This window comes from Larus michahellis, chromosome 2 (assembly GCF_964199755.1).
Source record: "Larus michahellis chromosome 2, bLarMic1.1, whole genome shotgun sequence".
NCBI classification, from domain to species: Eukaryota; Metazoa; Chordata; class Aves; order Charadriiformes; family Laridae; genus Larus; species Larus michahellis.
Window position 1 is genome coordinate 156530411 of NC_133897.1, and position 25356 is coordinate 156555766.

General features: G+C 41.4%; 1 protein-coding gene across 6 annotated transcripts in view; it reads right to left on the bottom strand.

Moving 5' to 3' along the window:
• ZHX1 (zinc fingers and homeoboxes 1) overlaps positions 1-25356 on the bottom strand; it is a 30282-nt gene that overhangs the window by 3100 nt on the left and 1826 nt on the right. For all 6 annotated transcript variants that reach the window (XM_074577767.1, XM_074577763.1, XM_074577765.1 and 3 more), the window contains exon 3: positions 4370-7751. In XM_074577767.1, coding sequence (XP_074433868.1) covers positions 4907-7534 — 2628 coding nt within the window. In that variant the 5' untranslated portion in view covers positions 7535-7751 and the 3' untranslated portion in view covers positions 4370-4906. The remainder of the gene's footprint in view (positions 1-4369; positions 7752-25356) is intronic.

Below are 25356 nucleotides of genomic sequence, written 5' to 3' on the forward strand. Positions count from 1 at the left end.
AGTGCCTGCATCTTTGGGCTTTCTGGCCTACGGGGACTGCATAAGGCCATGAATCACTTCGTATGGGTTCCAGAAATGCTTTCTCTGCTCTGTAGAGGAGAAGGGAGTGCATTTGCCTGCCTCAAGAGTTCCTTGGCGAGCAGGAAGAAAACAGGCTTTTGCCCAGAGTCAGCAAATCATGCATTGGAAAAAATTATTTCATGTCATGTACGGGCATTGCAAGAGTCTCCTTCCCAATAATCAAAGTTACAGCAGACACCATACTGCATATAATGTAATGAAAAAATCAATTTTTAAAATGGTACTGGACAAGTTTAAAAAAGGAAATGGCCTCATCTACTATAGCGTATTAGAGATAATCCACTAAATTCTAATCATGAGGTACTAGGTATTTTTCCTCTCCTTTGCTTTCAAAACAAAGCAGAGATTTCTATGTGCTAAAAATGAGTGACTGCAATACTTCACTTGTTCTGTCAGAACAGCAAGGGTAAAACTTGTTTTGCTTATCAACTTTTAGGTATGTGAATTCTGCAGGGCAAGCAAAAGTCAAGAGCCTTCAAGCTCCTGCATCTTCCCTTCATTCCACTCCTTACAGGCCAGCACTCTCTCAGTTCATTCAAGCCTCCGGGGAGGAATAGATCTGACTTTCTTTTTACAACAAACACTAACCTTGCGGTCATTGAAAGGTTAACGCTGGGAAGACAGCGCTGTTTAAGATGGAACCATGCTCTTGCACTGTACTCAGAAGCAAGAGCAAAACATGCTATGAAGCCGCACGATATAGTGACAGTGGATGCCTCATCCAGCTGTGACACTGCTTGCTTTCTCTTAGTCCTTCTCCCTCTCCATTCAGGCACAGGATTATCTTTATTCTCTCTTTAGCTGCATCCCAGAGACAGCAATAACTAGCATCATCGGATCAGGTACTCCTGGCAGAAACAGCAGATGAGGAGGAAAGCTCTACCTTAGCTCTAAAGGAACTGGTGCTCACAGCTGAATCTGAAACAGTGCTCCCAACCAGCTACCTGGAGTAAGATCTGAGCAAGATCAAAGAGTTTCTTCATCTCACCGTCACTGAAGGGTGGCTCATAACTAGTGCAAGCCTAAGAGGGGAAGCTCTGCAGAAATACAGAAAACATGCCACAGGCTCATCTACACACAGCTCTTCACTGAGCAGGGAAAGCAACAAAACCCCACATGGACAGTCACCCCAGGGCAGACGTACTTTCTTGCCCCTTCCCTCCCTGCTGTCAAGGTAGCTCAGTCCACGTGGCTTCCAAAACACCTTGCAGGTGTGTGTGAGCTACAAGAGGGAGCCAGGCTGCAGGGGAGCCCTGCTGATGAGCACAGCGATGCTCAGATTCATCACAAAGCAAGACATTTGCTGATGTGCTTCAGCTCAGGAAGTGTCCTCTGTGTAACTGGAGGAGAATGAGAAGGCGCTGTACTCTCTCCACCCATCAGGTGACTTCTGTTTCTCTCAGCTGACTATAAAGTGTGTCCACCTTGAGCACCTAGGCAAGGAGCAGTGTGGCCTAAGGCTGGCTGAGATGAATCTGGGCTAATAAACTGCTGTTACCAGTAGCTTTGAGTTCCCACCAGCCGAGACCACAATTCACAGACAAAACAGACCAGCAGGCTGACAGCTCTTTCCAATGCTTTTCCTGCCAGTCTTGATGCGGGAGGCCTCCGTAAGGAGTTTCCCCTCTCTCCCAGTATGCAGTGCAAATATATACTAAACTGGTAATTAATGAGCAATAATGAATGCATACAACTGCTGTCTTCAGGCTGAACCCACCCAGATTTTTCTCATCCTTGGCACAAGTGAAAGGTTTACAATATGCATCTGCCCCAAAGGAAATGTGGGTACTCTGTATCTCTCATTAGCCAACCCACAGCACATGGTTTAATTTAAATATTGTATTCTGCAAAGAGATGATGTTCCTCAATGGGCTGTAAATACTATTCTAACCAGTGGAATACACGGAACTGTAACATTTACAGCAACTGAAAATCTGGCCCAGTATACATCAGCCACCATCTCTGACTATTTTAATGAAAGAAGACGTCCAATCCAACTATATTTAGTCTGATAAACAATGTATTTCCTCTTCCTGTGTTTTTCAGACCAGATGTGCTAAGGCCTACCATTATAGCTTAGTGTTATTTAACAGAACACTGCCAAAATGGAAAATTTCCCAGTTTAATCATATAATTAACTTGGATCTTTATTTTTTCCCATCTATTAAAGGTGTGATTTAAAGCTAACCTAAATGCAGTCTCTGCTAACAAAAAATGGAGATATTTATTTGGACAGGTTGCTTGGGTGTTTTGGTTTTTTTTGAAAGAAAATTAATTCTGGGTCAACTTTAGGGATTAAGGCAACTCCAGACTTTGCTTGCTAGAGGCATATTCCCAAGGATTTTAAGGATCTGCTTTAATATTTTTGGAAACTTAAAAATAGCATCTCTTTCCCTACTAGATTTGTCCTTTCCCACTCAGCAAGCACTGATTTTTGACCCTGTATTCCCAGCAGAGCTTGAAGCTAACGCAAGTCTTTCTTATATCTGCTGGCATCTACAACGTCCTCATCCATACCATGACCAGCCAAACAAGAATACCTCCCAACCACATAGAGCAGTCAATGCTGAAGAGGCCAGATCCTGATCTCTCTTACACCAGGTCACATCCAGAGTCATAAGCACTCCAGTGAAATACGCTGACAACACAATTTTGCTTCTGCTCCACCCCAAAGTTAAACTGAGGGGTTCTTGGCTAGTCCTCTCTAGCACCGCTGGCCACTCTGTGCCTCACCCATTTGAGTCTTGGAAGCCAGGAAATAGTTTCATCATCAAATTCGTGTCACGCACCAAAAGCCGTTGCCTTTTTCTTTCCAGTACATCTCAAATAGTCAGAAGAGCTCACCCTGGTAAATGGCTTTCACACAGAACATCCTCCTGCAACTCAGGCAGCCTGTTCAATCTGGGAGCAGAAGGGCAGCTACAAGTGTCCAGAGAGGAAGGTGAGTTAACAATATCTTTTTTTTCTGTCAGACATTATGCCCTTTCTTGCTTTGACCTGGGTTTCCCCCACAATCACGTATGAAAAACAGATTTAATGTGGACTCCTCTGCTTCAGAAAATCATGACTAAAAGGACTTTCTTGGTCTTTTGGCAGTTATCACAGTGAGGCAGAATGAGTAATTCCAGATTAGGTTCTTGGAAACATGGAAAAATTAGGACACATTTTCTCTATACTAATCTGTCTCTCATTGGTCATCAGATGCACAAGCCTACAGAGAAGATGCTGACAGATGTGCAAAAGGAGACTGCAAGTATCCTTTCTGTTAGTGCCAATGTAAAAGCAGACAATGCTGGCAACAGCAGCAGCGATTCATCTTCTGACATCTAAATATAAAGTAACTTATCCCTAAAAAATGCAGACTGACAGTAGCAAGAACACAAACTACTCGTCCTCTGAGTACCAGTTCTCTGGGATGCCAGACACCTGCCTCAACTAACTTCTGTGAATTCGGCCCATTGTTTTTAAGTCGGTAATTCAAACTCTTCTACGCTTTCAATGTTTTAAATGGCTTTTTTGTTTGTTTGTTTTTCTGTTTTAAAGACGCTTATTCAAGATGTAGATGTTTTGCATCAGATTAAAGTATTTCTGGAGTTCAGTTCAGGTAGATCGAACCACCTCTACAAATAAGTGCGTTCACCAGCAGCCCTAGGAACAATCAGCACAGTGGTGAGCTCAATCCATCAGGATGAATTTAAGCTAAACTTGCACGCAAATCATTCAACTGAGCTGTCGCTGAAGAACAATTAAACACCAGTATGTTTATCATTCCTAAGCATCTAAAAGCCATATAACTTCATTTTGTTTGAGAATTACACATCATGTCGTTGCCACAACTTACTTGAAAACCTTTCTTACTAGCACCTGAAGACGCTTTTCGTCTCTGTATCTGTGTATTCCTTAAGAAACCCTAAGCAACTCTGAACGGCTTTTAGGCAGCTTCCGCCTCGTGTTTACCTTAAAATTCAGTGTAAAATTTCAAGAAATTATTCTTTGTAGCTAGAAATATACATACTTTTCTTACCATTTCCAACAAAGGAAAGAATGCACAAGCTAAAAACGAATGTTACTATCAACTGCATCAAGTCTGTCAGGCATTTAAATTAAATTGATGTAGGATACACTGATTAAATGTAACGAAAAGCATCTTCTAGCATTAGACTCATTCGGTTAGCTCATAATTATCAACAAGGAACATTTCAGCGTAAGTTCTGTAAACCCAAACCACTCCGAAGATACGCAAAAGGTGCCAATAGCACCTCATTTTCTTAAACCAAGCAATCCTCACCCCTAGGTTCATTGATTCCTTTGTCACACTTTTCCCCTTCTCTTTTGTTTTGAACTCTTTCCTTAAGAAATAAACCCAGGCCTTGAAACCTTTCAGGTGAAGCGATGTCTGCAAAACGGCGTCTTAGGTTTTTGTATTTTCCTCCTTCATGAGCAGGCAATGTTCCCCTACATCAACGAAAAAATGCGTCTGTGTGTTTTTTGGAATTAAACAACATAAGGCAATTAAATATTGAGAAGCAGTCACATGAATGATGAACATCAACCTTCCCACTGGTAATGTGGAAGAGGAGGAGCTGAACTGGATCTGGTTTATAACCCCATGTCCTAGGCTAGGCCTGAGGATGTCCATCTCTTGTAGCAAGGAAGCAAACAGTTGTTGCCTGCACAGGTAGCATCTCGCCCATGTTCTTTTAGGTGGAAGAAAGATGCTAAGCAGGTGCTTGCTAAACTGAAGGCCATGAAAAATCAGTTGGCTCTTCACTGTAACATCAAACCTAATTCATAGGTTTTTGGCCCCCAAATCCCAAATTGCACATCAATCTGATTTTGAAAGTTTACGCTTAACATGTCGGGGGGGTTCCCAAGTATCACTATCATCCGTTTCTTCCTCATCTTCCTGATCTTCCAGCATTTCTTCTTCCTCTTCATTCTCATCAAACAGCTCTATTCCAAGTTCTAATCTTCTTTGCCTTTCTGCAAACCACTCTCTGACCTGCTCATATCCCATGTGAGATTTGGCTACCAGTTCATCGAGGTCTTGCTCATTAAGGAATTTGTGCTTCATATAGTAGTCCTTCAGGATTGCTGTTCCAGTTTTGAATTTTATGACAGACACACCTCTGTCCCAGCAATTTAACCTCTTGCTTCCCCGAGGCCTCCCCCGAGGCCTCCCTCTCCCCCTCCCTTTTGGTCTTCCTCTCCCTCTCTTCCTTGCAAAGCCTTGCCCATTCAGACTGTTTGCGTTGGCGCTCTGGTAATAATAATACCATTTCAATCCACCATTTTTCCAGGCATAGCGAGTATCTCCAAACCAGCTCACAATCTCTGACCTTGGGAGCCCAGTTTCTTCTGCCAGCTTGTTGTATTCTTGTGGAGATGGCCACTGAGTACGGACAAAGGAACTTTTAAGCATATGCAACTGCTCTGGTGATTTTTTGCCTATTTTGCTTGAAGTGGAACACCCTGATTTTGCTCCTGCTGCTCCATCTCCCACAGATGTTTCTCCAGCCTCTTCTTTTGAGCTGCCAGCATTGCCTTCATTCAAGTCAGCTCCCTCTTCCTTCAAGACATTTGATTTCCTTCTTTCTGTAAACCAGGCATCAATCTCTCTCCTGGTCAGTTTGGTTTGGGCTCTTAACCTATTCATCTCTTCATCGGTAAGGACAGGGTTATTAAGAAAACTTGCTTGGAGGACTTGCAGCTGTTCAGCTGTCTTCTCTTTGAATTTCTGTGGGGTGAAATCAGGAAAAGTGCTCCACGATGACTTGCTCTGTGGAGTGACTCCCGTTGGGGACTCATTCATTTCATCGCTTGAATCAATAACAATGGTGGCACATGAATCACTGTTGAGATGAATCCCATGATTATTCTTTGAGTTTCTCTGATTGTAGCGTGTATCACTGAACCACTTTTTGATCTCCCCTTTAGTCAGGCCAGTAATTTTCATAAGTCTAACAATTTCTGAATCTTGAGGGAACTGATTTTTAAGGTAGCTGACTTTCAATTCTGCCAGTTGTTCCTTTGTTTTTTTTGCTCGGATGCCAAAGGAGTCAGGATTTATCAGCGCGGACTCATTTTTGATAGGCTGAGGGGCAGGAACAGCAGCTACTTGTTTCGTTTCTGCAACAGGCTGGGCGGTGTGAATCTGACTCTTCTGTAACTGTGTTTGGTTTGGGACTCCCGCTACAGTCAAAGCTATTGGGGCTGTTACTGGTAACGTATTTGCACCTGCAACTTGAGTGAGAACAAGTCCTGGCTGACCAACTATTTGGCATGTCTGTAAAATTGAAGGCAAACCATTGCTAGCGGCAGAAATGTGTGCTGGAATAACGGTAATTGTCTGTGGCACAGTATGCACTGTGCCGTTAAATTGTTTCCTCCTTGCTTCCTCCACTTCCTCCGGCGTCCAGCTCACACCGTGTTTCAGACGCTGGGCAGAAAACCATATTTTAATCTGTTCCTCTGTGTACTTAGCTTGAGTGGAAAGAACAGTGATTTCCGACATGGTTGGATATGGGAATTTGTTGTAGGTGTTAAGCAAAAGAGGATTGTTATCCAAAGCGGTATTATAGGCTGGAATGCTATTTACAGGTATTAGGACTTTTGGAATCAGGTTTGAGTTCTGTGGAGCTGTAACAGCGGTTATAACCTGTGCCACCCCAGGCTGAAGCACTGGTGCTGGAGTCACTACTGCACTGGCCACGTCTGCTGCACTACAAACAACCGAATGGCTCGCTTTTGACTCAGAAACTGCTGGCGGTGGGTTTTCTGCTACTACTTCTTCAGAGTTTGGCTCATTTTCAGTTCCCTTTTCTTCACCAGGAATGTCATCAACTACATTGTGGAAAACAGCGATACGTTTAGTCTCGGGTTTGTTTTTCATCATTTTCATAATAGGAGTTTTGCTAATTGAGATGCCTGAAGAGGGCACCTCAGAAGAGTCAGCCTGTTCAGTGTTTTCTTCTCTAACAAAACTCCCATCAAAAGTGAGATCGTTTACTGTTTGTTCAAAGATTGTCTGATTATTACGTTTCACCATGGTCAATTTAAAATTCTCCTCTCCAGGGTGGTACTTCAAATTATGTTCTGAGAGAGCATCGTATCTTTTGGTAAGGAAATTGCATTCTACACAAACATAGGATGAATTTAATACTACGTTGGGATGTTCTGAATCCACATGAAAAGTAAACATATTGAGATCTGGAGTTTGAAAAGTACAGTATTTACACTCGTAACCACCTTCTACTTTATTTGTATTTTTCTGATTGTCTGAATCCACGTACTCATGAGCATCCTCATCACTTGTTACGCTCTCTGCTGTAGGGTTATCTGCTGGCGTGAGTACAGGTGGTCCTTCCTCCAAGTCTGATACCATTTCTAGATCCGGATCTTGCTCGTTGGCTAAGACCATGCACGGTGTTGTTGATTTTCGTTTACTTGCCATGCCTGTTACGCGAAAATGATACTGACTGGTCAGAGTCAGACTTAGCTTCAAGCTCTTCTCGATTAATAATAATGGCTTTGGGTGCTTCAAGTCAGTTCTTGTAAAGTCTCAACATTTATCCCATTAGCAGCTTTTCTTCTGTAGTGCAATCAGATTAAAAATAGATAGTTGAGGATGAAATGTTGAGACACACTGTTTTAAAGTCCACTTCCACCACCTGTAGCAAAGAAGAAACAGTGGAATTAGTTCAATTTAAAGAGTAACTTCTATTCTGCTATATATTTTGGCTTAAGGTAATTCAGTCCATTGGCGTTCAGTCTGCCACTGTTCATCCCCAGAAACCAGCAGACCAAAAAGAGATACTCAAAGCTAAGTTAAGAACAGCAAAATCCAATCCATTTATTACAGGCTGAAATTTGATTTAGTTCACATCGATGCAGTGAAAGGCATAAAACATAGGATGGTGTAAAACAGGTAACTTTCTGACTGTTTCCCTTTCTTCAGAAGCCTTTTTAAATCTTGGTGCAACGCTGAGGTCAGTTGTCCTACATAATTTTTGCAGTCTTGCCTTTGGACTGCTTTGCCTACGCTTCTCGACTGCCCTGTAAGCTCAAGTCCTTCCTATCACAAACTCAACCCCAGTAGGACACCTCCACCACTGATTCTGCCATGTCTTTCATATCAGAAGTTGTGAAGGGTCCCAGAAAAGGCAGGTTTAGAGCATTTTTCTATTGCAGTAAGTATGTGAGTATGAGCACGTGCAGGGCCTTTCTCCCAAGTCTGAAAACAGGCAAAACAACGCCTTTTTAAGGCACTTTGACAGACAAAAGATGACTATCCTTTCTTCCTAGCTCCCCAAATGTCATCCTCCAATTGAAGACCAATCCCAAACCAATAAAAGTTGATTGCTAGCACATGGCAATTAACTAAAATCTGTTTTCATGCCTCTCTGCATTAACAGGGACATGACTGATTGTGTGAACTATACCAGAGAGAAAAAGCATTAGAGACTGATGTAGCAAGCAGAAGCCAAACAAAATTATGTATTCTCTTTTTAGAATTCCTTATACATTACTAAGAAAAACTAAAGCACCATCATACAATGTTGAGGCCTACTGAAATTCAGAGAACAAATATAACAATAAATAGCATAGACTAGAGTGAATTTTATCCCACAGGGACCACAACTAATTTGTTAGAAATGATGCACAAACTTCTGCAAAGGGTTGTAATCTCTGTAATAGCTTTTCATCTTGAAATAAAATCAGACACTGATTTCTCATGCCAGAAATCCCACAGGTACATGAATTTTTAGACAGTGGAACATCATCTATTTTGCGAAGTGGGGGCACACTCAAGTTCAAGGGGAATACTAAGTAGCAGTTTCAGAAGGTTTAGAAAGGAAACAGCATGTAACAGGTTAAAAAACAGAAGGTCTGCTTTGTTCATGACGAAGTCTTAAAGAAAAAAGAACAGTGTAAAAGGAAGAAAGGCAGCTACAAGAAACGGAAGGGGGAAAGAAATACTACTTTTCACTGTATGATAAGATGATTCTTTCTTTTTTGATTAGGGGAGGGCAGAGGATGTGGCTAGGAAGGAAGATAAATAATTCTTAGCTTCACATTTTTTCTTTAGGCAAAAGACAAAAGTATTCATCCACAGCTGCCAGCCAGGGCTGCTCCATAAGCTCTGGTTCTGTGGGCCTCACCTCGCTTTTTCATAAAAATCCTCCCCAAATATTTTTAACAGTCATCCTCCCCACTATTTCTGTGCCTACATCCAAAGTGCATAGCCTGACATGACAGGCTTTTTATGCCAAGGATACGGTTACATGGTATTAAGGACACTGACAATGCTCAATAAATCCTGGGTAATCATCATTCCAGGATGACAATTATTTAATAGTACTGAGGTTGAAAGATACCCTTCTTCCACAAGTTAATGCTGGCAGTCTGTAAAACTGCACACAAGTGTAAAAGATATTTATTTTAATGTATATACAAAGTATGTATTGCAGGCCATCTCATTTATCTTTGCAGTGAGGGAACCATGAAGCAAAGCTAAATGGATCCATTTGTCTCGGTGTCCTGAGGGATGAGAGGTAGAGCATTATTAACCGTACTGCTGCTCTGTAGGGCTAGAGGGCTCTTCACAAAAGGAAGACAACTGCCAAGACTCAATGTTGAGCAATGCTCTTGGGGAAGAGCTGGGTGGTATTACCTAATCTTTCTGCGATCTTGAGTAAAATTTCAGAAATGCCAGAAATGCCCATTTTCAAAAGCTACTTAACAGCTAGTTTTACTGACTGAAGTTGCAGTTTGAAAAGTGACTGTGGTACTCTGCAGTGTGTCAACCCTACGAAGGGCAGCCTGAGCGAGCTTAAGGGCTTGCAGAGGGTCCTGTTCTGGGATGACACAGAGCGCAAGTGAAAGCAAGGTTTGACCTGACGTACAATGTTGAAGCACGCTTGAGATAAGGCTGGAGATAACAAATAAAATGGGAAACTCATCCAACAAATCAGTAAGTGGTTTTCTCCAGCTCCCTCATTTACCCAGTAGTGTTCACAGTGCCTGCAGGCCTACAGGTCCATGTGCAATTGCATCACCTGCAGCCTTTTAACTAAATCTTTGTATCACATCTCTGTTCGCTGTGGTTCAGCTTGGCTCATGGTCCACAGGCAAATTATCCCATCTCCTCCCATTGTTTACCAACGGAGCAACACCTTTCTTTGATGCAAGCAGGTCCCAGAAAAAGAAAGCTGCATCTATGCTCTTCTGACTACGCTATGTAAGAAATTTTTATTAATTTTTTTTTTTTTTAAAAATGTTGTGATTTCAAAACCCTGTTTAATTCAGGGCTAAGAAGAGCTACAACAGCTTTCGCTAAAATCTCAACAAAGCGAGATGCTTGCAACCCTTCCCAGCCTTCCTTCCTCCACGGACACCTCTGTTCCCTTCTCCTTGCTAACGGGACTATTCCATCTCTAGCACCCTGTTTGACACGTTCTCTCAGTTTACCAGGGGATTATGAAAACTCACACTCCAGTAGTTTTATCAAACCAATTATGCATCACCCTTGTACTTCAGTTCCTCTAAAACACCTCTCCTGTACTCCTGCCCACAGGAATGCCGTGTGGGACCCTGTCATGTATCTTGACTTCAGTAAGGTTTGCAACATCCCATTCCAGTATGCCAATTACTCCAGCAAAACATGAAATCGGATTTAGGGCTACGAAGGTGATTAGGGGACTGGAACACCTCTCTTATGAAGAAAGGCCGAGGGATTTGGGTCTCTTCAGTCTGGAAAAAAGATGTCTGAGGGGGGATCTTATCAACACTTATAAATACTTAAAGGGTGGGTGTCAGGAGGATGGGGCCAGGCTCTTTTCAGTGGTGCCCAGTGACAGGACAAGAGGCAATGGGCACAAACACAAGCATAGGAAGTTCCACCTAAACATGAGGAGGAACTTCTTTACCCTGAGGGTGGCAGAGCACTGGAACAGGCTGCCCAGAGAGGTGGTGGAGTCTCCGTCTCTGGAGACGTTCCAAACCCACCTGGACGCGTTCCTGTGCAACCTGCTCTAGGTGACCCTGCTCTGGCAGGGGGTTGGACTAGATGATCTCCAGGGGTCCCTTCCAACCCCTACCATTCTGTGATTCTTTGACTCTGTGATTGGCTTGACATAGTCTAGCTTTGATCAATCGTTACAATTCCCTAGGTTCTTACAGACTGATTTTTGGTAAATTCTTCCTGTATTGTCCTGGGAATGAAAATTCCGTTAACTGCTCTGTGATTCCCTACATGTTTTCCTCTGCTCATGCCCCTCCCTCATTTAAGAGCAGGTGCTATGTTTGCCTGTCCCAAGTTCGCTGAGACCTGCCCCCACCCTCCATGAATTCCTGAAGATCACCACTAATGGTTCAGAGATTGCTTTGGCTTGTCCCTTACATACTTTTAGAGTCACGTACATGACTCAATATTGTTTAAGATTTTCTATTTTTATCTGGACTGTGTTTTTATTCCTCGTGTTGATATTGAAATTTGGTTTGTAGTGAAGTATTTCAGGTGTTTGCTTTATGTCAAAGCAGCATTTTTCAATGAAAAAAATTAAAGAGAAAACCTTTCAATTAGTTGCACTCTTAATTTCTCAAGACATTCATCACTGGAATCCCCTTCTGTAAATTTACTTCAGATTTTCATACAATTGACACTCCTAGAAAAAACAGCCCACAAACCAGACATTTTTGTAGGAACATAAAAAGGTAAGTGCAGGCATACTTTTTTGAAGGTCCAGGATCTCATATTTTATTTTTGAGCAGGCAATTGCTCAGGACACTGCTCTTCAGAAACAGACCATAAACAGTTAATAATCCCACTTCATTAATAATTGTATTAAGACAGATTTATTCTCCAGAGTGGAGCTCAACATTTAAAGTTGTCTCTACAGCAGATTTGGATAAAGATTTATACAAATATTTTCTAAATGCATGCAAAAACCTTCTGCCCCTTTGATTACAGTTTGAGAAGAAAAAGACAAAGGGTTGACATCACAAGACACATGTAAAAACCTGTTTCTAGCACAAATTTTTTACCCACCTCTTCCTTCCCTCCCCCAAATATGAGTAGCTGACGCAGCAAGAAAACAAATGAGATTACAGAAAGCGTTCACTGTGTGTGCAGGTTGTGTGCTTCATGAAAAGCCATTTCTCCCTGCTTGCTGTATGACATTTCCATCCAGTGTGCAGGAAAAGCGTGCCAACAAAAAATCCAAACCCATATAATGTGATTTTAAGAATATGCACAAATAGGGTGGCTCAGGAGAAGATGAAGCAACAGAAACTGCTTCTAACTTTTAAAATCACCTAGATTACAAATTGCCTACAATCCCTCCCAACACAGAAAACGTTGTTTTGTCTTCTTATAGCTTCTGATTAATCCATGACAATATGCAATTGTCGATCCTTTGTTTATCCTCCTTCTAACTATTATCCTTTATTCAGAGTAGATGTATCCTTGTCAAAAACTATTCCGCACAGGGCTCAGTATAAACTAATCTGCTCTGATCTGTGCTGCCGCTCAGCGAGAAGGGTGAAGGACTTTGTTTTATAGTACCATTTTCTTCAGTTGTTCATTACCTGCAAACTTCAGAGGGCACTGCTGCTTATGACTCCAAAATAAAGCCACCTCCATCTAAACCCTGCAATATTCACATCTGGTTCCCGTTTTAAAATGAGGTCTGGTTCTAATTCAACATAGGAGTGAAACTTGTGAAACTGATTTCAGCAGGACTTGACATGTGCTACAAAGATAAGGGCATGATTAGGGTCCTTGCCACGTTACGATTTGTAAGGAGGAAGGAAGGCACATACCAAAAGGTACTGTACTGCCTGCCCACATGCAGCTTCACGGTGTGCCAAACCAGACCTGTGCTGGAGCACTGGGAAGCCAACACGAAGCCCAGCGGAGGCTGAAAGGAGCCTGCCACAGGACATGCGACTAGACTCTTGGTCACCTCCTAACCCCCACTGGTTTTATTGGGTAACAAGCAGGTTCCATCAAAGTAAACTTCAGATTTTCGGGCCAAAAGCAACCACTAAATGACCTAGATTATCTTTCTCTATTACAAAATATGCCCCAGGTAGCTGTACAGCGAGCACAGTAACTTGTGCCACTGCTTTTGACACACAAACCTATAAGCAGTTTTTATGTCTGATCATACAGAAGCTACTGATCAAACACGACAAGTACTTAGCAATCAGGGGTGCACTTACAAAGAAGTGCCTTTGAGATGTGTGGTGCGTGTCTGGGCTCCTCAGTCACATAAGCATGTATTTTGTACGTCACCCGGTCACCTTGGCAGCTAAACTTCACATAGGCAGGTCTGGTGGGTTTTTCTACCTCTAAATGTTCAATTCAAGTTGTGAGCACTCAGTACTTTTAACATCAGACATCTCTGCGTGACTATTCTTGAAAGCGAGTATCAGACTTATGTAAATGCTTATCATACCCAATAAAACAGCAGCAGAGTTAGGGATCCTTTTTTCCATAGTTACAGCTCTGTTTTGTTTTGCTTGCTGTGCTGTTACATAGAAAAAGAAAAGGAGGAAGAAATAAATTATTGACATGAAAAGATTTTTAAATGTGTTTTGGGTTGAATAAATATTTAATTCAACTCCCAAAATGTTTGATATTGGCTTTTAAAAAAAATAAGACAGTAAAAAGCGTTAATTTTAAAAATTGTTTATCAAAAAAGTTTCTCCTTAAAACGTCAAAACAAAAGGTTTTATTCTCCTGGGATTTCCTTCTTCAAAATGAAACAATCTGGCACAGACACGATTTCACAAAATGTTCCTTTTGACTTGAATCTGCCTTTTTTTGTTTCCCAGATAAAATATTTCTAGAGACCTTCGTTTTCCCAGGCCCTAGTCTAGTGCTGGAAGTACAAGACCTTTTCACTTCCGGGAGTTCGTGTCCCCAGACACCTTTCAGCTTCTTCAGAGACCAAAGCAGCAGTCCTACAGATGGTCTCCTCTGCTAGATAACCCGACTCATTCTCTAATCATCCCTCGTGCTATACAGGAACCCCCGCGCTTTTAAAGGTGACACAGCTCAGCACAGATTGTCTCCCTCTCCTCTCCCCCTCCTCCACTGATTGCAACTAACTGTACATGCCCTCGTCACATTGGAAACCAGATTTCCAATCGGCTGCTATCTGCTTTCATTAATATTTGCTTCTCACCATAGCAAAATGATATCTTCGCAACAGCAATTAACAGTCTTGGGAGCTCTCTACCCTTTAACAAGTGGGACCAGGTCTCAGGGCTTACCAGCTCCCAACGCTTTCATACCTCCTGCTAGGCCACTGGCATTTGCAGGAGCACAAGAAGCAGCAGCGTAAGGACTACGCTGATGCCAATACAATAACGTAGATAAATGGAGGAGAAGAATCCCCTTAATACAGGTGGTTTAAAGCAGCCTGCAAATGTGCATGAGGGGCATAAAAACATGATCAAGAGCAGGTGACAAAATATCCTGTAAATTCTACCTTGGATACGAAAAGGTGGTGATACATTATGACTCATAATTCTGCCGATTTTTAAATTTTTTTTTTTAAACAGCGGAATGCATTTCTCAGACCTCAGGGCTAGATCCTTGCCAAATCTCAAGTTCCTATGTCAAATCCCTGAGGCGCAGAGCTGTTCAGAAAAAGAAAGATAATACAGCTTTGACATTGAGATTGCCTCTTTTCCCCTCCTTGTTTCCCTCCTCACTGTGAAAATTCCACTCTTGAATCAGCTTAATGTTCCCCCAAAACTTAATGAACAGAGAACAAAAGCAGCCTCCAAATAGAAACAATGTGCGAGAAATTCTCATTTTAACCATCACAAGAAACTGAAGACAAGGACTTACAATGGACTTACCAGGTGACACTAGTACGCATTGCTGCATGCTCCACAAGTACGTGCAGACTTGCATACACCAGGATACAGACCCGTAACTTAAGTAACTTGCAAAGGATCCCAAAATACTTGAAACAAACATATAAACCCAGTGTTTTATGAATGAGGAAGAACCAAGGACTTGCGAGTGTCACTTGAAAAGCAGGAAAAAAATTACAGTTCTATTGTATGGACGTAGGTTAGTGCATGTGAAGGTGAAGACTTTAAGGCACGTTATCAAGGTTGCAACTACTCTTTAGAGCTTCCTCTGCCACTTAGGCCAGCACGGGCTTCTGCTCACACGTGCTTCCTCAGAACCTCTTCTGCATGCCACAGACCCACCTGCTTCCCACCCCATGCCCTCCTTAAAGTTTCCTCCAGGCTCTTAGGTCTGCTACCGCTTTGTGAGGAGGTCAAGGAGCGCAGAGTGCATAAGAAGTACTTTCTTTTCTTTGCCACGTGATTTGCTTCTCCACTTAGGAAGTAAAAAATATTACTTGGGAGCTGATATTTTAACAGTTGGGTTTTTTTTTTAACATGGCTCCAGAATGCTTCCAGCGTCACATAACAAGTTTACAATTGTAAACTGAATCACATAAATTAAGGACAGACAAAACCAAGAATTCACCTAGTCCCTACTGACAGACTCCTTCCTACCGGTGGAATGCTAAAAAATGTTGTGTTCATGCTTGCAAGCACAGCTGATCTTACAGAAGTTCTTCAGGATGTTACCCTCTGACCTGATCCAACCGATGCTGGTCACGCAGCAGCACTTTAACAACACAAATATAACACTTAAGTTTCCCTCCCCATATTCAGGTTACTTGGTCACTGCCTGGAAGTGCCTGTATTCCCAGTGCGGCACTAAATTACTGCCAGGACCAGGGTGAGACTGTCGAGCCAGCTCAGGTTCACCTGCCTCTCACTGCAACACCAACGTACTCTCGGTCTGCAACAGATGAACATCACTTTGGGGGCATGGTAATGGTAGAGTAACAGCATCTCAGCACTGGCGAGGAACTGTAACCAGTTGTCTGGAGAGGTGGTGCAGATCTGCTGGGAACTTTTAAGGAATTTCCATCCTTGGAAGTTTTCAAAATTTGGTAAAAGACCAAACAACCCTATCTATCTTCACAGTTAACTTTGCTTTGAGCAGGAGGCTGGACTAGATAATTTCCAGAAATCACTTCTACTCTTAATTTTTCTCTGCAGGATTTTGGGATGTTTCAGCTTATAACTAAAAGGAAGGAGGGCAGCCCAAGCTGCCTGTATAAACAGCCTCTGCAGGTCTCAACTATCTAGTAAAATACCACTGTGTACCAAGTTAACCTTTGCGAAAAGCAAAGCACTTTTATTTGCAACAGTGACCTGACTCCAGTCCCCTGCTGAGTACTGTACTGTACTCCTCAGATGCTCCCGCTGATTTCTGTGGGAGATAATGTCTTATTCTGTGTGTGACAAAGACTGTTCCACCCTCTTCTCCCCCCCGCCATCATGCATTCACAGAGTGGATAAACATTGTTTACTGCCAATCAGCCCAGTGACAAAAAAAGGTAAAAGACAGGGGACTACAGAGGCTTCCAAGTATAACATGTGGAATAAAAAGCTGAATGTGGAAGTACAGTCACCGATGGAAGTCAGAGACATGACTGCGTACTCAAGTTACAATGGAGTGACGAAGGATCTTAAAGAGTCAGCAGACCAGAACAAGTATCAGCCCATGGCACAGGGAGCAGGAGGTGTGCAGTTACCATGTTTAACATGTTCTGCTTCACAAGCGCTGCCAGACTAGGAACCCAGAAATAGCCTGATGCTGTCCCACATTGCTCCTCACTTTGATGCGGCAGCAAAGTAACTCAACAAGAACTGTCAAGTCTTCCACCAGACTGGTTCCCTGCCCCCTGTTAACCAGGCTGATGCCCCAAACTTTGACTGTGAACCTCACCTCCATGACTGCCTTTCCATCAGACACGTGAGGCATCTCCTGACTGCTCAGAGCTCTGCTCGAGAGGAAAATCCCCAGTTTGGGAGCCACTGGCCGAGGCAAGCCAGAGGCTGCACCTTTTGCCCTATCCTGCTGGAGCTGCCTGTCATGTGAGCAGCTCTTGCAGGAGAAACGCAAACCTCTGTGTTCTGTCCTGGCAGGGAAGGAAGAGAGAGGATTACTGAAAACAGACTAGCCAGTTTCACTTTTTGTCTCTCACGTATTAGTATAATGCTAGAAAATTAGCACAATAGGATTTCAGTAGAAAGTATGTAGTTAACTAAAACACAGCGCTTAAAATGAATAGCTGTGGGGCTGCTTTCTGTATTTTTGCAATAGATTTAAACACCATCAAAGAATCGGATTACTTCTGTTTTAAAATATATTGGTAGTTTAAAGCCGCATAAATATCCTAGGGTCAAAATCATACTCTCACGGATTTAAATGAGAATGGGCAGTAGAATTTTATTAAAAAATACTGTACATGTTGATTAAAACACATTTAAGAAGCAACAGAAAAGTCTAAAAAAAAATATCACACAGCACAAAACAAGACAGCATCAGAGTCGGGTGGGAGGAAGAGAAGAATCAGTATTATGTTGAAACTTCTTTAGAGTAGGAAAATCAAAATCAGTTTTAGTCAGAAACACTTTGTTAATTTACATTAACGTTTCAAGAACACACTGAACACATTTCCTCACATGAGTAACACCCATCTCATTTACCAACATTAAACTAGTCATCCTCATTAAGAGCACCGATGACTGCCTGAAGTACTGTCCTAACTGTAAACTGGTAAGTTTTTATTAATGGGATAAAAGCACTCAGAAAAAAAAATCAGTATTAAAATGGACAGTTATACTTCATATAATTATGTTTTTTTACGAGCAAGTTGTCTTAGTTAACTAAGTTGGAAATCCTTAGTGAAAACACTGAAATAGTGGCAGTCAATGACTAACCTTATAGACAGACATTCGCTTTGTAGACATCTGCACTGAGTGAAGACACAAACTTTTTTCCGAATGACAGAAGTGTCCTGCCTCAAGTTGAAAAAGCAGAACAGGTTATCTTCTATGTAAGGTCTCCAATTCAGATTTGAGCATGAGCTCTGCCAGGGCTAAAATCTTGACAGACATGGATACGTCATCACAGAAACAATAAATTTAATCTAGTGACTACAAAAAAAAGTATCATATTTTGCTTCATAAACAGGCGTAGGATTAAGAAAAACAGAGTCATGCTTGAGTAAACGTATTCTCAGATATTCTACATATTTACAGTAGTTTAATTAATAATACAGACATGTTGTGCTGTTTAGGGGAATTTTTAATTAAATTTTAATTTCCAATCAAATGCAGTTTGACATAATTTGGGAATAACGGGAACTAATCATTATCTGAAAAACAAGATACGCATAATTCACTATTTTCTAAGAAAATGACAAAAAGTAAAAAGTAATACCCTGAGCGTATGCTGAGATAAAGGACTGATAAAGAATATTCACTGATACAATTTATCCCTTTAAAAAACAGAACTCCGCAAACTACTATGATATCAAACAATGAGAATCATTCGCCATTTATGAAACTTACTTATCAAAAGCACAAATGCAAATCAAGATTAGAAGAAACCATTTAAATCAAGGTTCCCTACACGCAGATTTAAACTGTGATTAAATCACCTGTTTTAAACCATTTTGATTTCTACCAATTATTCCAGTTCCCATATATTAAAATTGTTTTTTAATTAATGCATTAGTTAAATGATATCTGGGAGGAGATAGGGGAACACAAAGATTGGTAAGGAGAGGCAAGACGAACGTGTCTAGTGTCATTATTAAATCAACCAAATTAAAAGAGCCCAGGATACAACTGGGGTGTGGTACTCAAAGAGAATGTTTATGAGAGTGTCCAAGTTTAGCATAAGAGAATAGGCAGGCCTGGAAACCCCATGGGAATAAGATGCATCTGTTGTTGCAGGCAGCCCCAGCAAAATGTTACTGGTTCACTAGCCCGGGGCAAGCTTTTTTTTCTTTTTTATTTTTTTCTTCCCCTTTTTTGACAGCCAAGTACAATATTAGCTTGCTTTTTTTTTTTTTTTTTTTTTTTTTTTGCCATCGTCAAGCTGAGGCCGGGTGAGAATATTTTGTGTCTAGACTAATAAATGTTTGTAAGGATTTTGCAAGACTGGTTTATGGGAACAGAATCCACTTTTTGTTTTTCTGCTGGAAAAAGCAGCATTAAAAGCAAATGAGCACCATCATGCATTTGTTTTAAATTGCATATTACAGCACTGCTATTTTGTGTGCAATCAATACATAATTTGGAAGAAAAATGCTTTTAAAATTCAAAGCTATCCCTGAGCAGCTAAGGTTCTCTTGGAAACTGAAGGAGGAGTCTGAAATTATTGTTCTTTTGTTTGCATCCCCCAGTGGGAAAGGCAGCACACAACTAGAAACCACTGTGCTTTGAGGCAGCATGAATCATTAAGAATAAAGATCAACCCCCCTTCATTTAAACATCAGATATTAAAACTGAATGTAGGACAAAGGTAAACTAAACAGACTCCTTCCTTCACAAGCAGTTATTGGGTTAAATAAAATATCAAAGGGACGACATAAATCTTGTAACTTCCTCTACTGAAATTAAAAAAGATACTTATATTTCGCAAAACATGGCCTGTCTAGATCCCAGTTACAAGCATCAACTTAATCAGTGGAAATTACTGGGAGACACATGGGCCAAAACCTACATTTTCTTTTTAGTATTTGTTTTGGAGGGCGGGGTATCTCAAGATGAAATGGCTGACTGAGCTTTTTATTTCATTGCTTTGGGTGGAAATGACTGAATCTTTCCACACAAAATAGTGCAGAGAAGCTGCTCTGGTGCAAAGCAGTCTTCTGTCCCAACCCTCCACAAGCTCGTACCCTCAGCCCGTCTCTCCGCAGCACCTGGACTTAAACACTGCCTGGTAAGGAATAGGGCTACTGTTCAGTAATTCACAAATAGTAACTTCATGAGGATTACACCCAGAAATAGGATATTCACTTGTATAAAGGAGCATGTATCTACAAATTCGGCCCTTAGAACTAGCTGGTGCCCATATGCATCTGGCATAAAGTGCAGCGAAAGTATTGCTCGCTCTTTGTCAGTAAGCATGGGTGACCACGGGGTTCGGCATTTGCACTGTCATCAGCCACACAAATATTAATATACTGGAAAGATTTCAAAGCGAACTATTCTGAAGTAAAATTTCAGTGTCTTCAATAATGTAAAACTTCTCCCTCTGAACATTATCCACAATGATTAAAATATATTTCTAAGGATGTGCGCATGTGACTATTTCTTTACTATGTGTGGAAAGAGTAAACTCACTTCACTTTAGTATTACTCTTTTTTCTCATCTCTTCCCTCCTTTCCGCAAAAGAAGCAAACAGCTGATATTAACAAGGCCTTATTTTTCCCCTGGAGGAACCCCAAAACTAGAAAATTAAAAGAAAAAAAAAAAAGTGCTACTTGTCAAGAACCAGATTTAAAATGAACATTTGTGGATGGTAAGATAAAACACCCGAAGTTGCAATCATTTCACACACACAAAAAAAGTCTCCTTCCATCTTAAATTATTTCTTTTAATGAAATAAAAAAATTAGTTCTCTACTCACCCACAAACTCCTCCAGCAAATTTATGTAAAACGTATTAAGAAGTCAAATTTGTAAAACACTCATAAGCTACAAGGAATCAAGTTGGGTGCATTTGCATCATATTTTAACAGGTATCTACAATGCCAGCAAGGATCTTGTACAGGCAGCAATTCTTCAGACTCATCCATGCGCAAAAAACTTTGGATTTAATAGGTGGACTGTTTGGTTGATGAGGAATTGGTTGGATGGTTGCATCCAGAGGGTAGTGTTAAATGGCTCAACATCCAGATGGAGATCAGTGACAAGTGGTGTCCCTCAGGGGTCTGTGCTGGGACCAGTACTGTTCAATATTTTCATCAACACCACGAATAGTGGGATTGAGCGCACCCTCAGCAAGTTTGCAGACAACACCAAGCTGAGTGGTGTGGCTGACACACATGAATGATGGGATTCCATCCAGAGGGACCTGGAGAAGCTCAAGAAGTGGGCCCATGTGAACCTCATGAGGTTCAACAAGGCCAAGTGCAGGGTCCTCCACCTGGGTCGGGGCAACCCCTGGTATCAACACAGGCTGGGGAATGAAGGGATTGAGAGCAGCCCAAGAAGGACTTGGGGGTACTGGTGGATGAAAAACCGGACATGAGCTGGCAATCTGCACTCCCATCCCAGAAAGCCAAGCATATCCTGGGCTGCATCAAAAGAAGCGTGGCCAGCAGGTGGAGGGAGGTGATTCTGCCCCTCTGCTCTGGAGAGACCCCTCCTGGAGTACCGTGTTCAGCTCTGGAGCCCTCAACATAAGAAGGGCATGAACCTGTTGGTGTGGGTCCAGAGGAGACCACAAAAATGATCAGAGGGATGGAGCACTTCTCCTATGAGGACAGGCTGAGAGAGTTGGGGTTGTTCAGCCTGGAGAAGAGAAGGCTCCAGGGAGACCTTATAGAGGCCTTTCAGTACTTAAAGGGGGCTCATAAGAAAGATGGGGACAAACATTTTGGCAGGGTCTGTTGTGATAGGACAAGGGGTAATGGTTTTAAACTAAAATAGGGTAGATTTAGATTAGATGCAAGAAAGAAATTTTTTACAATGCAGGTGATGAAATACTGGCACAGGTTGCCCAGAGAGGTGGTAGATGCCCCATCACTGGAAACATTCAAGGTCAGGTTGGACTGGGCTCTGAGCAACCTGATCTAGTTGAAAATGTTCCTGGTCATTGCAGTGGAGGTTGGACTAGATGGCCTGTAAAGGTTCCTTCCAAGCAAACTATTCTATGATTCTATGAACTTAAACCCAGGTGACACTCTGGGTACAGTGAACCTTTTGTCAGTCCAAATCCCCACTGAGAAGTCCGGAGGACAGAGCGCCATATGTATTCAAAACTGCAAACAAGGCTGGAAATTGTGCAGTGTTGAATGCTCCAAAAATTCCACCGAAGCTACAAATGTGTTTCATCTTGCTGAGAATCCTACTGAGAAATAGAAACCCCTGAGCTTTCATGCTTGCTCCATCTAGCTCACTTGGCAACTGCTGCCAAGTGCCCAACTACTCCCGATACAGCTGTGATTTGCAGAGTGCTCTCAGCTCCAACTGATGTTGTTGAAGGCAGCTGACCTATGTATGAAAAAACACTATTTTTTTTTTTTTACTTTGAGAGTTTTCTAAAGATTAACTAGGAATCTGGACTTTTTGAAGAAGGACACAGCTACAACTCAGGTTTAACTACCCGTCTTCTACAGCCCAGGTAGTAATAATTGTTCTTTCCTGACTCCTTCCCCATTGTGTCCCCTTTACTCTTTTTAGGACATACAAGATTCCTAGATCTCATTTTGACCTAATTACCAAAACAAAGCCTTATACCATGCAGAGACAGTAAGAGAGTGTCAAAATCAACAGCATTTTGACATATGAAGCATGTCTTTCCATTGTAACACACGGAAGGAGGCAATCACATTAGTGCCATGTTTTGTTTAAGCTACTATACCTCAGTTTTTAGGAAAGACAAGCTTAGAGACCTCTACCAAGACTGTCTCAGACTAAGCAAAGATGCATTTCCATCTATGAAGTTCTTAGCACCTTTGTAAGTTAAGACAATGTTAAAATAATCACACTCCTAACCTATAAACAAGGATTCAAGCCTTAAAACCTATATAAAATGCTTGCCTAATTCACAGTATTCAGTGTAAGCTAACAGCTATTTCCCATCCCATATAGGGGGTTTATAAGATGCTTGGAAGAAGATTCAAAGTGCTGAACATGTGGAACTTCTACCAGAAACATTAGAAAGTTCAAAAGCTCATTTCTGTCCTTCTGTCTGGCGGGGTGAATCTGGCGCTCAGAGTGCTCACAGAACGATGCTGGCTTTGCCAAAGAGCGAGGGCTGGCGTTATGCATGCCTCATTACACAGCTCTGTCTGCCCACTGTTTAAACAAAACTGCCAGCCTTCAAGGCTTGCTTGAGCAACGACTTCAAATTGTGGGTCCCCTGGCAGCCGGTTAAATTCCTTCAACTCCTAGTGAGACCAATGGATAAGGAAGGTGAGCAGCAGACTGCAAAATGCCACTGGGGAAGGCCAAGTTGCGCGGAGTGAACCCAAAATACCAAACTCACTTTCTTAAATGGCTCCAAACGCAATTTGAAGCCTGTTCTTTGGAAGTAGAATATACCAAACTGCTTCAGACCTGTTAGGCACAAGCAGAGGTCACGCTGATGAAGGATGTTTGCAACATTAGGTTCTTTGCCATCTTTGCCACCGCTTAAGGAGTGCAAAAAGTAGCATATTCAAAGTTTTTTACCATTTTTCCTACAGGTTCTCTCATCTAGCCACATCCGTTCCTCTTTTAGTTGTCAGCAATTTTCCTAGTTCCCGTGCTTTAGCATGATAGTGCCCTTTTTATATTTTTAATGATATAATAAATGTACTCTACATTCCAGTTCTTTCCCCTTTAGATCACACCCTTTTTCACTGAATTTAACATTCACTACGATCTCAAAGCTTTTAAGGATAAAAGAGTGGTACACATCTTCCCATAAGCGACAACAGCAGACTTTTGCTCAGTTTGGGCTGATTTCTGAAGCTAGTTAGAAAGGATCCACTGGTAGTAGAGACCCTGTTTTATGAAGTATGTTACAGTTCGCTGAACTCTGAAGAATATGAAAACTGCATCAGTGGACCTTCTGAAGTTCCTTCCAGTTCCTTGACAGAAAGACAACAGAACTGGAAATGAACCATCAGTTAAAGGGATGCAAGGCACTGAATTATGAAATGCCATCTGGCTGGTACAGAATAAGGAAATGTATCATTTTTGATGGCTTCCACCTCCACAGAAAAAGAAACAACTGTTTATGCAGCAAAGTGGTTTGAATATTTGGGAAGGTCCTGAACTAGCCACAAAAAAAATTAAAAAGACAGAGAGAGAAAGAGAGAGAGAGAGGGGAAAAAAAAAAAAAAAAAAAGGAGAGAAGATGAATTGGAATACAGACAATAAATAGGAATTAATAATAATAATGATGATGAAAACACAGCTTGAAGAAAGAAACTGCTTAATGCCTAATCTGACAATATTAGAAATATAAATAATAACAGAAAATCGTATACTTATGGGTATATATTCAACAAAGCTGATGCTACTGACACATAGTGGGGAGATACATGAGGAGAACACTAAGATCAATACTGCTCCCTATTTAGGAAATACCAAGTAAACAAAAGAAAAAAGCGGAAATGGTACTATATTGAAAATTGCACCACTTGTTTACAAATCACTGACAACTCAGAGGAAAACCGTCTCGGATATTTACGGATCAATGACCCCGCATCTAAAGCGCAAGGATAAGGAATATTGACCATTAATACACAGAAGAGAACAGCACGTCCACGCACGCAGCTAAAAAATGTTCAGAACCTTCCCCCACTCCATGACCCCAGAACTGTTATCACACGGGACTTTAATTTAATAAACAGACACTGAAAAGATCATTCTGTCAATTTTGCAACAGGCTCAGGATTTCTAAATACTAGAAAACATAAAAATACTGAATTTGACAGGGCGGAATTCTTGACTAGACCTCAGCTTGACAGGTGAAGAGAAACTGATCACCAAAACAAAGATTAGCCATAGGTTAGCTACAAGTGATTGTGCCTTGGTTATACTTACTCTATGCAAACTGAATAAAACCCAGTTTATATGTACTTGGTGCTTTAAAAGTTACAGTTTCATAAAGCTGGAAAAAATCCTGAACTCAGACTTGAGGAAAGAATCTTGACTTCAAAGATACATGACTATTTTTTAAATCAGACTCTTACGAAGTCACCTCCGAACAAAAGCATCACCAATCATAACTAAATGGAAAAGTTAACCAAAATATAATCCTTTCCATCAGACTACATAAAAACAAATGAGGGAAAGCAGGGGGGAAGCTCAAGGATAGCAGTAAGCTTAAGTGAAATGCTATAGACTGCTCAGTAACGCAAAACACATAAGAAAGTCTTTTCAGTACATTAGGAACAAAAGGAATCGTAACAATAGTACGAAGTCCATTATTTGATAGAAATTCTTCAGTACTGAGAAATCTACAAAAGGCAGAATTGTTCAATACACATCTCTAACAGTTTCCAATGATATATTGGTATGCAGTGATAAATATTGTCTATTCCAATAATAACCAACAGTGATAAATGACAGCAATTAAGGCTAGACACCAGGACACTGTATCCACGCAAAGCATGCACAGGTCATCACGGTTGCTTCAAGACAGGAAAT